Below are 18,191 nucleotides of genomic sequence, written 5' to 3' on the forward strand. Positions count from 1 at the left end.
ACAACCACTCCCCACACTCTCCAAATGGCCTCTGAAGCCAGCTGGGCCCGCCACGGTGGAGGACTACATGTGCCAATTTGATGATGCGGCAGCTGACATTTACGGAATACGTTGCGTAGGAATGCTTATCATTTCATCTCTGGGACTATTGGCTACCATGTACCTGGGGTGGGGGGTGGGGGTGGGGAGACTGCAGCCCAGAGAAGTGCCTTCACTTACCCAAGGTTACCCAGCTCTGAGGGGCAGAGCCAGGACTCAGGCCCTGACTTTGGTAGGAGTTTGCTCAGGTGACACAGGTGCTGGGAGGCCTTTCCCTACAGCCTCGGTTAAAATGCGCCCCCTACTGTTCACCCTGTCCCTCTTCATCCCCTTATGTCGGTCCCCTCCTCCCCATGGTACTTCTGTTGCCCTGGCTTTATATTTATATATTTCTTGGCTGTGCCTGGCTCCCTACCTGGGAGTGTAAGCTCTGTGGGGGCTGTTCTAGCAGCTTCTCCCAATATCTGGGTCACAGCTGGGCACAGAGTAGGAGCTTACTTACAGGGGCCAGAAATACGGAAATGAACCAAACATGAAAATCCTTCAGCAGGAAAGAGGGCCAGGCTATTCGGTCCTGTCCCTGTGAGAGCCGAGGCTTCTCGGCCCAGGGCCTTTACTTGTGATCACCGTGATGGGCTGAATTGTGCGCCCCCCACACCCCCACTATCAAATCCACATGTTGAAGTCCCACCCTCAGCACTCCAAAATGTAACTGTGTGTGGAGATGGGTCTTTAAGGAGGTGATTAAGGTAAAAGGAGGTCATACGATGGCCCTGATCCAGTCTGACGGGTCCTTAAGAAGAGGCAACTAGGCCTGGCCGCGTGGTTCAGTGGTCGAGCATCGACCTATGAACCAGGAGGTCATGGTTCAATTCCCGTTCAGGGCACATGCCTGGGTTGCGGGCTCGGCCCGTAGTGTGGGGCGTGCAGGAGGCAACCGATCAGTGATTCTCTCTTATCATTGATGTTTCTATCTCCCTCTCCCTCTCCCTTCCTCTCTGAAATCAATAAAAAAATTTTAAATAAATAAAGGAGCATACCAGGCCGAGGGGATCACGGCTTAACTGATGAAGTGAGCAGTGGTTGTTAGCCTTCTCTGCAGTCCTTTTGGGACGGGCATGTAGAGGAGCGGCAATTTGAAGGCAGGGACAGAGATCGGAGAGAGGGAGCTACAGCAGCCTCCGGAGAGAGTCCCCCAGAGCCTGCCCACAGACACCAGGGACGCCCCCAGAGAGCAGTGCAGGGGCCACACCACCCTGAACCCCTTCTCAGTCTACCGGGGACACGGACACAGAGCCACGGCAGGGCAGGGCCCTCAGTCTCATCCACATGGGCCATTTTACAGATGGGGAAACTGAGGCTCAAGGAGAGGCGAGGACTTTCCCAGGAGGGCAATGCCCAAGCTGGGGCTGGACATGAGTCCTGGGTGCACACACCAGACTCCACTCTTGCAGGCACTGCAAGGTGGTGGTTAGGGGCTGGAGTCTGGCATCGCCATCCTATCGGCTCCGGGCAAGTCCCCTCCATCCCCACCTTCTCTTGAGCTGCCACGGGCCTTGCATGAGCTAAGTATAGCATGTGGTCAGTGATCAATAAATCTTAGCCATGGCCACTGTTATCATCATCATCATATCTTCCGCATGGAACTGTAACTCGTCTGTGGGTGGCCACAGACCGCACCTTGAGTATCATTAATTCATCCCAAACTCGTGTGCCTGCCTCACGCCCTCACAGCCGCGAGTCGTTGTATGTTATAACTAATGTGTCTTTGGGCGGCACATTGCCCACCATCTGTGGGATGGAAATGAAGGCCGTCACTGAACTTGAATGGCTGGGAACTCTCTCTTCCCCCTCCATCCCCAATCAGGCCCGGCCCCTCCCTGAGCCCCTGACTTCCGTGGTGGTGCCAGGAGCCCTGGGCCAGCTGGTGCAGAAGGGGGCGCCCTACCTGGGCCGCTGCAGAAGGACGCAATGATGGCCAGGATGCAGACGATGCTCAGGTAAGGGATCCAGGGGGCGTGGTCCTGCGAGGGAGCAGCAGCGGGGCAGGTGAGGAGGCAGGTACACTCCATTCCAGCCCCAGCCCCTCCTCCATCCATCTGTGTGACCTCAGGCCTTACTAGCAAGGGAAGGGGGTTGGGGGGCTGGGGACCGGCACAGGGTCATGGTTAAAGGACGTCTTTGACCTTGTAAAGGTCACTTTATATCTATGGGTCCCGTTTCAGCGTCCAGAAAATGGGGGTAATGATAACCCCCAAGCCATTCCAGCGCCTACTTTACAGACACGAGGAGCAGAAAGGTCGAGTTGCCGAAAGTTTTGTGCGAGGAAGTGGGACAGCGGGGATTCACACCCAGGTGGGCTGGCCCCAGAGCCCCTAGAGAGGGGATATAACCCCCAAGGTCACACAGCTCATCAGGTCGCTGGTCTCCCAGGCTCAGGCCCCACACCTCAAGCCTCTCCCAGCGACTTCAGGGCTGAGATGCCCTTGGGGGAGCCATGTCTGCAGACAGTGCCACCTGCCCAAGCCCAAGGCCCCGGGCACCGAAGCCGAGAGCCAGCTCCACGCCGAGCTCCTGAGGGGGGGACAGGCACGTGCTCTCACCTGCAGCGTCAGCGTGACCGTGAGGATCCCAAAGAAGAGGGTCATCAGCCCGAAGCCGCCGATGAGCAGGGGCCTCCGTCCCAGGCGCTCGATGACCAAGCCCTAGGTGAGGGGCAAAGAGGGATGGTTACTACTAGCAGCAAGGAAGGGGGTGCGGAGCTGGGAACTGCACGGGGTCATGGCTCAAGGACGGCTTTGACCTGGGACAGGCAGGTGACTCTCTCCACAGCCGCACCCAGGGAGGCAATGACCTTGATGAGAAGGAAGAAGGAAGACAGTCCCGCGTATCCACACAGTCATCTTTCCTCCCATCTCCCTCGTTAGGGGGCGTGGGCTTATCTGCTGGGGAGTCTGGACGAGGGGCCGAAAGGATGTGGCTGCCGCAGCCCTGCCCTCCCCCGACCCGGGAGCCAGGCTGCCATGGAGTCATGCTCTCTCCATTCCTCTCCGCCCCCACGGTGCTGATTTTAGAGGCGAGGACCCAGGGCGGCCATGGGGCTGCCGTTTTCCACACTCGGGGTGATACCAGCGACTGCAGCCCTGGGAGCCGCGCCCCAGTCCAGCTTCCTGGGGCCGTGGGATGTCACTGACCCCCACTCGCAGCCCCTGTGCCTGCCTTCCTGTGGGGCCGGGGCAGGGCTCGTCACTGAGCGCCTTCAAACGCCAATGATGCTGAAGAATGTGATTGTAGCCAAGTTTCAGGGACCGGCTGGGTTGGCAGGTACACCTTCCTCCAGGCGGCTTTCGTAATTAAGCACCGAGGGACCGGGTGTTTGCTCTGGGCCAGCGCCCAGCCCGGAGGAACGCACGAAGACCAGGGATGGCAGAGGTACAGTATGACAATGGCTGTCCCCATTTCTTTTTTTTCTTTTTAAAAAAATATATTTTATTGATTTTTTACAGAGAGGAAGGGAGAGGGATAGAGAGTTAGAAACATCGATGAGAGAGAAACATCGATCAGCCGCCTCCTGCACATCTCCTACTGGGGATGTGCCCGCAACCCAGGTACATGCCCTTGACCGGAATCGAACCTGGGACCCTCCAGTCCGCAGGCCGACGCTCTGTCCACTGAGCCAAACCGGTTTCAGCACGTCCCCATTTCTTTAAATCTACTATGCGACACACACACGTGCCCACACGTGCATGCATCCGTGAACACACTTCGAACACTGGAGCAAGATGACACTGCCCAGGTGGGGGCCAGCGCCCAGTATTCCAAACAGCTGACCTTGACCTTGACCTTGACTTTGACCTTGACACTGGGGGGTCCCACCTTCTGGTCGCCACACCAGCATGAGGGACTCTCCCGGCAAAAGTGGGTTATTGCCGAAGCCTGAGCTATGGACACCTGGGAGGAAGAAGGGGAACGGCTCGGCAATTGCTGGTCAGCTCTGTCTTAGCAAAGACACCAAGGCGGATGGCAAGAGAAATGCCTGCTTCCCTATCCCTGTCACCTGCTGTGACGCTGCTTTAAACATGCAGGTGTTCATCATTGCTTCCAGGGACTCTGTCTGAGGAGAAGCCGAGACCTGGGAAGGCCATGGTTATTTTCAAGTTAACAGAGTTTTAAAGTCTGCGACCAGGGGACAGGGCCCCGGAAATAATTATCTACTCGAGACAGCTCTCTGTAAACTGAACCTTAAAAATAATTCCTCGAAACGTAAACTTTGCTTGGAAATTTCTGTGTAAAAGAAGAATGTGTGTGAGAACCGTATATCTTTTGGGGCCAAAGGTATGAGAAGTGGAAAAGTTACGTTTAAATGACTACCATTCCAGGGTGGTTCATGAACCCTAAAGATAATAAACGAAAGCGGCCTGGAGACATGTCAACCCAAGTGTAAACGCAGACGGGGAGCGTGGCCAACTGGCCGGAAGGCAAGGCTGCCGGAGCCCAGGCCCTCCCGGTCTCACTCCTGGGAATCGTCTTCCCTGGGGCCTCTGCCGCCCCACGGGGAACACCCCCACCTGCTACCCCTTTGAGAGGAAAGGTACCTCTTAAGAAGTTCATGATCACAAAGTTACACGGTTCTCAATTTGGGGCACGTGGGGAAAAGTCAGCTCTTAAAGAAAGCTCTTGCCCTAGCCCAGTGGTTGGCAAACTCATTAGTCAACAGAGCCAAATATCAACAGTACTTCTTCAAAATAGACTCGCCCAGGCCGAAAACCGACTTCTGCGCATGGGCCACGCAGTTTCAATCGCACTGTACGTGCGTGCCCGCACGTGGTATTTTGTGGAAGAGCCACACTCAAGGGGCCAAAGAGCCGCATGTGGCTCGAGAGCTGCAGTTTGCCGACCAGGGCCCTAGCCAGTGTGGCTCAGTGGATCGAGCGTCGGCCTGCGGACCAAAGTGGTTCTCAACCTTCTGGCCCTTTAAATACAGTTCCTCATGTTGTGACCCCCAACCATAAAATTATTTTCGTTGCTACTTCATAACTGTAATGTTGCTACTGTGATGAATCGTCATGTAAATATCTGATATGCAGGATGGTCTTAGGCGACCCCTGTGAAAGGGTCGTTCGACCGCCAAAGGGGTTGCGACCCACAGGTTGAGAACCGTTGCAACAGACTGTTCTGCATCTCCAGCTCTTTTAGAAGATAAAGTGGGGAGAGGGCAGATGACTGGGGACATGCACACAGGGCCAGGGGACAGGCTGCACAATGCACTCACTTCCCTTCGCCAGGCTCACTCCTGCTCCCTCAGCGCTCGGCTCCCGGGCCCCTCCTCCAGGAAGCCCTCCTGGGATCCCTCACAGGAGGGTTCATCCCAGTGTGGCACATGGTGCGTATCTGTTTCTGGGTCTGTCTCTCTCTAGATCATGACAATGTCACTGGTGACGCCCTGGCATGAGCAGGGTGGGGCGCACCATAGCTGCCTGTGGGCGGATGAGTGCGTGAATGAACACGTACACCACCAGGGCACTGAAGCTGGCCCTCCCAGGTCTGGGCCACAAGGAGGCGCCCAAACCTCTACAGCACACATGGTCCAGATGGCAGGGCAGCAGCAGGCAGGCCCTCCCGAGGCTGTGAGGCCGGTGCCAGTTTCAGTTTCCCTCCTCCTTTCCCAGGAATTCGAAGCCAGGGACCTCTTCCTGGGACTCACACTTCCAAGAAATACTTTGTCGAATGCCGTCAGCTTTTAAAGTTGACGATCTGCCAGCCAGAGAGTGGGGAGCGGAGGGAGGAGTCGGGGAGACCGAGGTGGGAAGCATCACCGCCCCCCCCCCTCTCCTATGTTTGCTCCTCTTGTGAACGGGGTTGAAAACTGGACTCCGGGGAGACCGAGGTGGGAAGCATCTCCACCCCCCCGTCCTGTGTTTGCTCCTCTTGTGAACGGGGTTGAAAACTGGACTTTCAGGAGTGATGTGGGCCTTCATGCGACCCCAGGGAGAGCCCCCGGGGCCTGGGGAGCAGCAGGGGCCCCAGATGTTAGCTCCCCGCTCCCTCTGGGTCTGACCTCCTGGCTGCGTGACCCTGGGTAAGTCATTTCTTTGAGACTAGGGTTCCTCAACTATCAAGATTGTGAGAGTCCCCACAAAAGCCTGCTCTCTGCCAGGGTGCTCACCGCAGCCTCGTCGGAAAGGCAAGCCGTGGGAACTTACCTGCTGAGAGCAGGCGTCGCCGCCGCTGACTGGGTGCCCATCACCTGCCCGGCTTGCATCGCTTCCTCTGTATTCACTCATTTAATCCTCACCCACCCCCAGGAGGCAGGGGCCATGTCCTCATTCTAGAAATGGGGAAATCGAGCCACCGAGCCGTGGAATGACGTGCCCGGGGTCACGCAGCTCAGAAGGGTCGGAGCTGGGGTCAGAAGCCAGGCAGGTGGCTCTGCCACCCAGGCTCCGAGCGGAGACTGCCCCCCGCACCGCGCAGACAACGGTTAATAAGGAAATTGCCGGATTGCCGAGTTGTGAAGAAGGATGGAGCTTTCACAGGAGTTCAGAGGTGATGGTCGGCTTCCCTTCCTGTGTGTATGTTACACTCTCATAAAACGTGCTAAACAAGAAGCAATAAAGTGGGGAATCGTTCTGACATCAGCCTGTGGAACAAACGCAGGACTAAGGCGAGAACACAGTCGGTCGCTGTGGGGAGGGAATAAGACATGCATCTCTGAATAGACAAGGGCTGGGGGAGGGGAGGGCGGTGCCCAACCAACTGCCTTGGGTATCACGATCGTAGGTGGTTTCTTCTTTGTTTCTTTCTATTTTTTTCCGAATTTTACGAATCTTCCCTAATGAGCTCATGTTGATTTCTTGTTACAACAAAATCCCTGACAAACCCCCAAACAAACCCTATAATGTCCTCATCATTTCCTTTCCCAATGGCCCTTTTCTGCTGATCCATGTAAAAATGAACAAGAACAGCTTGGGGAGGGGGTCTGGTCTGTAACTCGAGACAAGAATTTTATAAAACGCTTGTGAAATATTGAATATTTTCCCTCTAATAAAAAGACTGCGAATGGGAGGAGAGGGAGACAGAACACCAGTCTCAACACTTCCATGGAATCTGTTTTCAAAAGCCGCTTGTGAAAACGCCCCGTTAAGACCAAGGAGCAAAAGTAAGTGTTCTGTGGAAATGAGTCTCTGCTGGTTTGCACCGGCCTCGGCCTTGCCTCACACATCAGAGAGCGAGCGGAAGAAATCAGCTGCTCCATCAAGGCCAGAGAACAAGGTCGCTCTAACCCTCCCCAAAACAAGATTGTGAGAGTGGGTGCTCACCGCAGCCTCGTCGGAAAGCTCACCGCAGCCTCGTCGGAAAGGCAAGCCGTGGGAACTTACCGCTGACTGGGTGCCCATCACCTGCCCGGCTTGCATCGCTTCCTCTGTATTCACTCATTTAATCCTCACCCACCCCCAGGAGGCAGGGGCCATGTCCTCATTCTAGAAATGGGGAAATCGAGCCACCGAGCCGTGGAATGACGTGCCCGGGGTCACGCAGCTCAAAAGGGTCGGAGCTGGGGTCAGAAGCCAGGCAGGTGGCTCTGCCACCCAGGCTCCGAGCGGAGACTGCCCCCCGCACCGCGCAGACAACGGTTAATAAGGAAATTGCCGGATTGCCGAGTTGTGAAGAAGGATGGAGCTTTCACAGGAGTTCAGAGGTGATGGTCGGCTTCCCTTCCTGTGTGTATGTTACACTCTCATAAAACGTGCTAAACAAGAAGCAATAAAGTGGGGAATCGTTCTGACATCAGCCTGTGGAACAAACGCAGGACTAAGGCGAGAACACAGTCGGTCGCTGTGGGGAGGGAATAAGACATGCATCTCTGAATAGACAAGGGCTGGGGGAGGGGAGGGCGGTGCCCAACCAACTGCCTTGGGTATCACGATCGTAGGTGGTTTCTTCTTTGTTTCTTTCTATTTTTTTCCGAATTTTACGAATCTTCCCTAATGAGCTCATGTTGATTTCTTGTTACAACAAAATCCCCGACAAACCCCCAAACAAACCCTATAATGTCCCCATCATTTCTCTCCCGATGGTGCTTTTCTGCTGATCCATGTAAAAATGAACAAGAACAGCTTGGGGAGGGGGTCTGGTCTGTAACTTGAGACAAGAATTTTATAAAACGCTTGTGAAATATTGAATATTTTCCCTCTAATAAAAAGACTGCGAATGGGAGGAGAGGGAGACAGAACACCAGTCTCAACACTTCCATGGAATCTGTTTTCAAAAGCCGCTTGTGAAAACGCCCCGTTAAGACCAAGGAGCAAAAGTAAGTGTTCTGTGGAAATGAGTCTCTGCTGGTTTGCACCGGCCTCGGCCTTGCCTCACACATCAGAGAGCGAGCGGAAGAAATCAGCTGCTCCATCAAGGCCAGAGAACAAGGTCGCTCTAACCCTCTTCCCTTTCCTCTGGAAAGGAACCCCATGGTGGACCCTGAGCCGAGAGGGCACCCCTACAAGGCAGAGGAGACAGGAGTAGCTCATCAAAGGGGAAGCTACCGCCCAGGGGGGTGAGTGCCTTATACAGCATCACATGGGACTCTCCAGGCCCCCACCGCCCCGCCCCACATGTCTGTTTTGCAGCCCGGAGGCTGGGGAAGAGTGGCGAGCGCTTTCTCAGGTTTTAGACTGTGGCTCATCGTTAAAGCCCCTCTGTGTTGCACGATCCAAAGGGAATGTCTTTCTCCTTCTCTCTGCCTTGCAAACACCTACATACCTGGGCCGGGAAGATGACAGTTCATGGTCTGAAACACTTTTAAAGTCATGACCACAGTCCTGAGGTTCCCAGGGCCTCTGGCTGGGACTCCCAGGGAGACGTCCCTCCTCAGAGGGAGGCAGCAGCTGTCATTGGTGACGAGGTAAGAGTTCAAAGGAGGGAGCCATTTTTTTAAAGGAGGAAAATGGTGACGCAAAACACAGATGAGGACATTCTCTAGATCAGCGGTTCTCCACCTTCTGGCCCTTTAAATACAGTTCCTCATGTTGTGACCCAACCATAAAATTATTTTCGTTGCTACTTCATAACTGTAATGTTGCTACTGTTATGAATCGTCATGTAAATATCTGATATGCAGGATGGTCTTAGGCGACCCCTGTGAAAGGGTCGTTTGACCGCCAAAGTGGTCGCGACCCACAGGTTGAGAACCTCTGCTCTAGGAATCTAGAGTCTAGATCAGAGGTCCTCAAACTTTTTAAACAGGGGTCCAGTTCACTGTCCCTCAGACATTCCACACATGCTCACTGCGGGCCCGGGACGAGTCGGCTGCTAAGCAGTACAGGCAGCGGCGGCAAAAACACCCGGCAGGCCGGATAAATGTTTTCGGGGGGCCGCATGTGGCCTGCGGGCCGTAGTTTGAGGACCCCTGGTCTAGATCAATGGTTCTCACCTTCTGGCCCTTTAAATACAGTTCCTCATGTTGTGACCCAACCATAAAATTATTTTCGTTGCTACTTCATAACTGTAATGTTGCTACTGTTATGAATCATAATGTAAATATCTGATATGCAGGATGGTCTTAGGCGACCCCTGTGAAAGGGTCGTTCGACCACCAAAGGGGTCGCCAACCGCCAAAGGGGTTGCGACCCACAGGTTGAGAACCGCTGCTCTAGATGGTGAGATGTCAGTGATGGGCGGCCCGATCAACTCCTCAAACTCAGACACCCTCAGAGGGACCAGGGCGCCCTCCACTACGGGACCTGGGTTTCCCGTGGCCCCGCTGACTCCCTGTGAGTTCTCGGGGGTAACTGTCCATTTACTTACAGAGAACACGGCAGCCAGAGTCTCAATGCCGCCGGTGCTCAGGGTGATGTAGGGGATCTTTTCCGGAGAGATCCCTGCTTTCCCAAAGATGCTGTTGGTGTAGAACCAAATCTGTAGGCAGGAAGGAAAAGAAGGGAGAGGTCAGCAAGGGTCATCTCCCTCCCAAATTAACACCGACACACGGTGGCCTCTGAGGTTCCTGCCACAGCCAAGTCACAGGCGCAGCTGACGGGCGGGCACACTACCGGCTTCCTCCTCCCGCATCTCCCCCTCTTCCTACCAACAGACCTCCCTCATTCCCCCTCTTCCTACCAACAGACCTCCCTCATTCCCCCTCTTCGTACCAACGACCTCCCTCATTCCCCCCTTCATACCAACAGACCTCCCTCATTCCCCCCTTCATACCAACAGACCTCCCTCATTCCCCCCTTCATACCAACAGACCTCCCTCATTCCCCCCTTCATACCAACAGACCTCCCTCATTCCCCCCTTCATACCAACAGACCTCCCTCATTCCCCCCTTCATACCAACAGACCTCCCTCATTCCCCCCTTCATACCAACAGACCTCCCTCATTCCCCCCTTCATACCAACAGACCTCCCTCATTCCCCCCTTCATACCAACAGACCTCCCTCATTCCCCCCTTCATACCAACAGACCTCCCTCATTCCCCCCTTCATACCAACAGACCTCCCTCATTCCCCCCTTCATACCAACAGACCTCCCTCATTCCCCCCTTCATACCAACAGACCTCCCTCATTCCCCCCTTCATACCAACAGACCTCCCTCATTCCCCCCTTCATACCAACAGACCTCCCTCATTCCCCCCTTCATACCAACAGACCTCCCTCATTCCCCCCTTCATACCAACAGACCTCCCTCATTCCCCCCTTCATACCAACAGACCTCCCTCATTCCCCCCTTCATACCAACAGACCTCCCTCATTCCCCCCTTCATACCAACAGACCTCCCTCATTCCCCCCTTCATACCAACAGACCTCCCTCATTCCCCCCTTCATACCAACAGACCTCCCTCATTCCCCCTCTTCGTACCAACAGACCTCCTCATTCCCCCTCTTCGTACCAACAGATCTCCCTCATTCCCCCTCTTCCTATCAACAGATCTCCCTCATTCCCCCTCTTCATACCAACAGATCTCCCCCATTCCCCCTCTTCCTACCAACAGACCTCCCTCATTCCCCCTCTTCATACCAACAGATCTCGATCATTTCCCCCTCTTCATACTAACAGACTAGGAGTGACAGGGGCTTGGCTAAGTGTGGCAATGGACTGTCAAAGAAGTGTTAGCAGCGCTTCAAGGAATTCTGGGTATTTATCCCAAAGCGTTGAAAGCAGGAGCTCAAAGAGATATTGGCACTCCTGTGCTCAACAAAACATTATTCCCAATAGCCAAGATGTGGGAATAACCTAAAGGTTTATCGATGGACAAATGGATAAAGAAAATGCAAGATACTACCTCACGCCTGTTAGGATGGCTGTTATTATTTTTAAAAAAGGAATAACAAATGTTGGTGAGGATACAGAGAAATGGAAACACTTGCATAGTGTTGGTAGGAATGTAAATTTGTGCAACCACCATGGAAAACAGTATGAAAGGTTCTCAACAGATTAAAACCAGAACTATCATCTGATGCAGCGAGTCCACGTTTGGGTAATTATTCCAAAGGGTTGAAAGCTGGATCTCAAAGAGATATTGGCACTCCTGTGTTCAACAAAACATTATTCCCAATAGCCAAGATGTGGGAATAACCTAAAGGTTTATCGATAGATCAATGGGTAAGGAAATGCAGCCAATACATACAATGGGATATTGGTCAGCCTTGAAAAAGAAGGGAATCCTGCAGCATGTGACATCATGGAGGATGTTCCCCTAAGTGGAATGAAGCCTGGAGGACGTTCCTCTAAGTGGAATAAAGCCAGTCACAGAAGGACAGGTACTGCCCGAGTCCACTTATATGAAACTAGTGGCCCAGTGCACAAAATTCGTGCACATTAAAAGGGAATTAATTAGAGGAAATATTTTAATATTGCTATTTGCCCTTTCTCTATAATAGAAGTGTCAGAGATGAAAGAAAATTAGTAAAATGTATATGAAAATCTCCCTCCTGTCAGAGTCTGGGGCTTATTTTTAAAAAAGGAATAACAAATGTTGGTGAGGATACAGAGAAATGGAAACACTTGCATAGTGTTGGTAGGAATGTAAATTTTGTGCAACACCATGGAAAACAGTATGAAAGGTTCTCAACAGATTAAAACTAGAACTACCATCTGATCCAGCGAATCCATGTTTGGGTAATTATTCCAAAGGGTTGAAAGCAGGATCTCAAGGAGATATTGGCACTCCTGTGTTCAACAAAACATTATTCCCAATAGCCAAGATGTGGGAATAACCTAAAGGTTTATCGATAGAGGAATGGGTAAGGAAATGCAGCCAATACATACAATGGGATATTGGTCAGCCTTGAAAAAGAAGGGAATCCTGCAGGATGTGACATCATGGAGGATGTTCCCCTAAGTGGAATGAAGCCTGGAGGACGTTCCTCTAAGTGGAATAAAGCCAGTCACAGAAGGACAGGTACTGCCCGAGTCCACTTATATGAAACTAGTGGCCCAGTGCACAAAATTCGTGCACATTATAAGGGAATTAATTTGAGGAAATATTTTAATATTGCTATTTGCCCTTTCTCTATAATAGAAGTGTCAGAGATGAAAGACAATTAGTAAAACGTATATGAAAACTCCCTCCTGTCAGAGTCTGGGGCACACCATGGGACCCAGAGTCAAGTCTCCGTCCACCCATGCGTGCCTCGAAATCGCGCAAGACCCAGACCCAGTCGGCCCCACCCCCATCAAGCCCTGCAAGGGGTGGCGGGGACACAGCCTCAGGTCCCCCATCAAGCCCCACTGGGCAGGGGGCGCAGCCTCAGGTCCCCCGGCCCCGGCATGAGGGTGCCAGGGCAGGAGGGTGCGAGGGCGTGATGACCATTTGCATATTAGCTCTTTATTATATAGGATATCTGAAATAGTCAAACCCATAGAAGCGAGAATAGAACGGTGGTTGCCGGGGGTTCAGAGCAGGGGAAATGTGTTCAGTGTAAAGTTTCAGTTCTGGAAGGTGACAGAATTCTAACAATCGCTGCACATTGAGCCTGTAGGTAATATCACACGGTAAAGTCAAACATTTCCTAAGAGGGTGGATCTCACATGGAAGATTCTCACATCAATAAAACATCCATGAAAGGCGATGAGTGCGAGGGGCGCACATTCCGAAGCGGGGTTCTCCCACTGCTGACTCGGGGGGAGACAAGCTGCTTCCCACCTATGCTCACGCTGTGGGGCCTACAGCTGCGCCCTAGTGGAGTTTATGCAGTTACACAGGGCATGCAAATCAGAAAACTACGTCTGAACGGAGGAGAGAGCGCTGCTTAGAAATACCCTGATTCTCCATCTGAATGCCTCACCAAATACAGATCCCGTCTGTGGCTTCTTCGAGTCCAAGTCTGAGCGTTAAGAAACGGATTCATTCTCCCTCTCTGCTGTCTCAGGTGGGGAGGGGCAGCTCTGAAACCCTGGGGCATGACCTTGATCTTGTAAAGAGGAGGTAACAGCAGGACTGGTCCAAGGTCACACCGGTGACCTAGCCCCTCCCTATTCTGCTGACTTCAACCAAGAAACAGGTAAAGCCACCCTGGCTGTAACTTTCTATGCTGCCATTCTCCCCTCTCCGGATGGGAACCACTGCCTTTCCATATCACCTGCCCTAAACACCCCAAACCCTCCCTGCTGGCTCTGGGGGCTGGGGGGCTGGCTCATGGCCATTCTGTGCAAACAAGAGGAGCTGTTTACCTAGGCTCCTTGGAAGGTCGCCTCTGGGCCCGGCCACAGCTCTCCTGAGCACGTAAGTGACCCCAGAGGGCAGCTGGTGCTTCAGTGCAAAATCTCCTCTACACACCCCTGCCACGTGGCTGGCCTGCTGACTTGCACACCTTCATGAACGGGGAGCTCACCACCCCTGGCAGCAACCCACTGTTTGCCAAAAGCAACAATAATGATGATGATCTCACGTCAGCCTCCCTGTCCTCAAATTCCCAGATTCTAATTCTGGAGCAGGCGAGGGGTGGCTGAGCTCATCGGAGGGCTGGGGGGCTCCATGGGGGGACTACCTCCTCCCACCTCCCCACCTACGTCAGCTCAGGCCCCAGAAAACGTACCCTTTAAAGCCTTGAGGTTTTCTCAGGCCAAAGTCGCCCACTGAAGCCAGCCCGGCTACAAGCACTTTACTTAAATCATCTATGTGTTTCTTCCTTATGACTTCCTAATTCCCGTTTTATGAAGAAATATGACTTTTAAGCATTTCCAGGGATAAGTAATTACAGGGATGGGCAGCCTGTATTGAGGGATGAATCCACCAGCTGCTGCACCGAGCACTCCGCGTGGATTCTTTCTTTCAGTGTTATGTCGTCCCATTTTACAGATGAGGAAACTGAGGGTCAGATGATGTGGTTGCCCAATGGCGCAGAGCTGGGGCTGGAACCTGGGCATCCAGGGCCCGAGCCTGACCCACCCCACCCCTCTCCTCCCTCCGTCCCTCCGACTGTGCGGGACGCTCACCGCGTTGAGGCCGCAGAGCTGGTAGCAGGCCATGGTGACCACCACGGTGATGACCTGCCAGCGGACGAAGGGGGTCCTGAGCAGCTCCAGCGCGGACACCAGGTGGATGTTCCTCTGCATGCGGCCCTCGGCCAGGGCCTCCTCCACCTCTCGGGACACGTCCTCCTTGCCCAGGAACGTCCGGAAGGCTGCGCACAGGGACGGGCAGGGACGGTCAGCCGAGAGCAGGCTGACGGTCCCACCACCCAGACACACACCTTGTCAGGGACAGAGCTGGCAGGGGCCTCTGAGACCATGGCGCATAAAAATAGGAAAACAAAGCCCCTGAGCGTGCGGCGACTTGCCCAGGGTCACCGGGCCGGCCAGGAGAAGAGGGGGCGAGAACCAGGACTTCCCGAGTGCCCGAGTGCAAAGCCAAGTGCGCCCCGGGTTCAAGTCCCGTCTCTACGCGGGGCAGACGAACAGTTTGCAGTCAACCCTGCCTCACGGCGCTGCCGGAGTGACTGCGCTTTATGTAACACACTAACTTCACGCACAGGGAGCGCTCCTCACAGACAGCACAGAGAACCTCCAGTTTGCCTCTGCGCTCACCTCACTGGACATGGAAGGATGCCGGGCAGCCAGTTCCATGATTGGCAGGAGGACCTCTGGGCCCCTGCCCCATGCCCCCTGAAATGCAGACACCTGGGGAGACGGTCTCAGAGCTCAGCTTCCCAGGATTCAGACTAACCCAAGCGACCTCGGCCTTTCCCATGCTGAACGCAGCAAATTTCCGGCCTCGGCGAGCCTGTCATGTTTTCGCCCAGACCTGAACTGCGCAGGCCTGCGGTGGGTGCGTGAAGGTGGGCTGACTGGTCAGAACCCTGCGGGCATCATAACCGGATGGTGGGTGCAACGTAAAGGGCAGATGCAGATGGTCAGCTGTGAGACACATCCTCCCCCAGGCACAGGGGCCGCCACGGCTCCGGGGACAGCACATGGCCTTCACCGTGGGCGTCAGCCTCAACCACACTGCTCTGAGCCGCGGGGCAGGGGAAATGCTCTTCTTCAGGAGCAAGAAGAAAAAGGCCGTTAAACTTGCTCCAGATTCTCCAAGAAGGCGGCCAACGAGGGCGTGGTGTCGCTTCAGGAAGTGAACTGGAACCTGCCTCAGGAAGTCGCTCCCGTAGCTGTGACCTAGCACTTCCCGCGTTCACTATGGGTAAGTGCGAGGAGTGGCCAATGAGTGATGTCATTTGCTTACTACGATTCACTTAATGTAAATGTATGCGGCTATGAACAAAGCTCCTATCTTCATTGAATTTCGAGGCCCGCCTGTGGTTACCTTGGCAGGGCCAGACCAAACGGTTTTGCGGGCCTTGTATGGCCCTCTGGCGGGACGTCCCCCACCCCTGCCTTCTCACATCCCCTATCCTATGCTGGTATTTCACTTCTATTCAATCCAGTAAACCCCTCCCCCCACAGTGGACATGTGGGTTCTTACCCCATTTTTAGGTGCTGGAAGCTTCCCCTCAACTGACAACAGCGGCACGAATAAATCAGACCTGGCTGGGACTGAGGCCCCGGCCACTCTGACCTGGGGGCGGGTGGGGGTGGGAAAGCCTGGCAGGGGCCTTGGACACAGATGGATGGATGGTACTGATGGCCCCCAGCCACGGCCTCCCACATCTATGTCCTTCCCTCTATAACTGTGTAGCCCCGCCCACTCTGACTTGACCATGTGACTTATTTTGGCCAATAGGATTTGAGCTGATTTGAAGCTTGAGAAACTGCTTGTTTTTCACTTCTTCTCTGGGACCTCAGTGCTCACCAGGGAAGGTGCCCAGTAGCCTGCTGGGGGCTGAGGCACATGGAACAGAGGTGACGCTGCCCTAGGTCGGCCAGCTGGCCACCAGGCATGTGAGAGAGCTGCCCAGAGACAAGGAGAATTCTAAGGGCAGGCCCTACGCAGATGAACAGGACGTCACAGCTGGCCCAACGCGTGCTAATGTCTTAAGCCAGGGAGTTTGTAGACGGTGTGCTACGCGGCGTTATTACGGCAATAGCTAACTGCCACAGGGCCCCTTCCTCCCAAATTACCCACAGACTGGACAGGCACCAAACACGGAGTGAGGTCGTGAAACGTGTTTTGTTTATGTTCAGAGCTTCCGGAGCAACGCTGTCAGGGTTCAGATCCCAGCGCCGCTACGTGCTCGCCCCGATGCTGGGCCAGGCGGACCCATCCTCAGTGCTCTGACTTACAGTGGGAATAATGACATGGCCTATTTCTCAGAGCTGCTGCGAGGGCTTGTCCATCTGATATAGGCGCAGTGCTTAGCATGGAGAGCTCTCAACGCAGATGGGCCGCTCAGGGTGTGTCTGTCTCCCCGGAGGGCTGGAAGGCCATGTCCCGCTCCGTCTTCCCCCCTCACCCCCGGCAGGATGCCCGGCACAGTAAATACCCATGGTTTTCTGGGTGCCTGCGGTGAAATTAGCCCTTTTATTAGCACAGATGCATGAGGCACATGGAACAGAGGTGACGCTGCCCTAGGTCGGCCAGCTGGCCACCAGGCATGTGAGAGAGCTGCCCAGAGACAAGGAGAATTCTAAGGGCAGGCCCTACGCAGATGAACAGGCCGTCACAGCTGGCTCAAGGCGTGCTCATGTCTGAAGCCAGGGAGTTTGTAGACAGTGTGCTACGCGGCGTTACTACGGCAATAGCTAACTGACACAGGGCCCCTTCCTCCCAAATTACCCACAGACCGGACAGGCACCAAACACGGAGCGAGGTCGTGAAACGTGTTTTGTTTCTGTTCAGAGCTTCAGGAGCAACGCTGTCAGGGTTCAGATCCCAGCGCCGCTACGCGCTCGCCCCGATGCTGGGACAGTCGGCCCCATCCTCAGTGCTCTGACTTACAGTGGGAATAATGACATGGCCTATTTCTCAGAGCTGCTGCGAGGGCTTGTCCATCTGATATAGGCGCAGTGCTTAGCATGGAGAGCTCTCAACGCAGATGGGCCGCTCAGGGTGTGTCTGTCTCCCCGGAGGGCTGGAAGGCCATGTCCCGCTCTGTCTTCCCCCCTCACCCCCGGCAGGATGCCCGGCACAGTAAATACCCATGGTTTTCTGGGTGCCTGAGGTGAAATTAGCCCTTTTATTAGCACAGATGCACATTTTAATACTCCCTTTCAACCTAAGCCCAACAGCTTTGTTCTTTTTATAGCGTGCACGTCTAATATTAACCATTCTTTATTTAATAAAAGAGAAACATGGTAATTAGCCATACCTCCGCTACCCTTCCCATTGGCTAATCACTGAGATATGCAAATTAACTGCCAACCAAGATGGCGGCCAGCAGCCAGGCAGCTGACGCGAACAGGGAGGCTTGCTTGCTTCAGTGACGTCGGAAGCCAGGTTCCCCGCCTGCTGCTGCCGGCCTCTGAGCTGCACTCTAAGAAGCAATGTTGCAATTATAGAAGCTAAACAATCCCCAGAAATCTGCTTTCAGCCAGCTGGGTCTCAGAGCTGGAGTTGCAACAGTGTTTCAATTATAGAAGCTAAACAAAGCTCAGATACCTGCTTTCAGCAGCTGAGGTCTCAGAGCTGAGCTGAGCCTCAGAGCTAAAGCTGGCTCTCAGCTCCAGTGACAGCCATAGAAGGTAAACAAATCCCAGAATAAAAAAAAAAAAAGAAAAAAAGGAGAGGTTGGGAGTTTCAGTCACCCGCCAGCCTGAA

General features: G+C 54.0%; 1 protein-coding gene across 2 annotated transcripts in view; it reads right to left on the reverse strand.

Moving 5' to 3' along the window:
- The window catches only part of SLC2A9 (solute carrier family 2 (facilitated glucose transporter), member 9), a 57,422-nt gene that overhangs the window by 3,948 nt on the left and 35,283 nt on the right, over positions 1–18,191 (reverse strand). For both annotated transcript variants that reach the window (XM_014539632.1, XM_014539631.1), the window contains 4 exons: positions 14,477–14,664; positions 9,841–9,951; positions 2,643–2,744; positions 1,988–2,063 (listed from right to left, as the gene is read on the reverse strand). In XM_014539632.1, coding sequence (XP_014395118.1) covers positions 1,988–2,063; positions 2,643–2,744; positions 9,841–9,951; positions 14,477–14,664 — 477 coding nt within the window. The remainder of the gene's footprint in view (positions 1–1,987; positions 2,064–2,642; positions 2,745–9,840; positions 9,952–14,476; positions 14,665–18,191) is intronic.

This window comes from Myotis brandtii, unplaced genomic scaffold, assembly GCF_000412655.1.
Source record: "Myotis brandtii unplaced genomic scaffold, ASM41265v1 scaffold223, whole genome shotgun sequence".
Classification (NCBI taxonomy): Eukaryota; Metazoa; Chordata; class Mammalia; order Chiroptera; family Vespertilionidae; genus Myotis; species Myotis brandtii.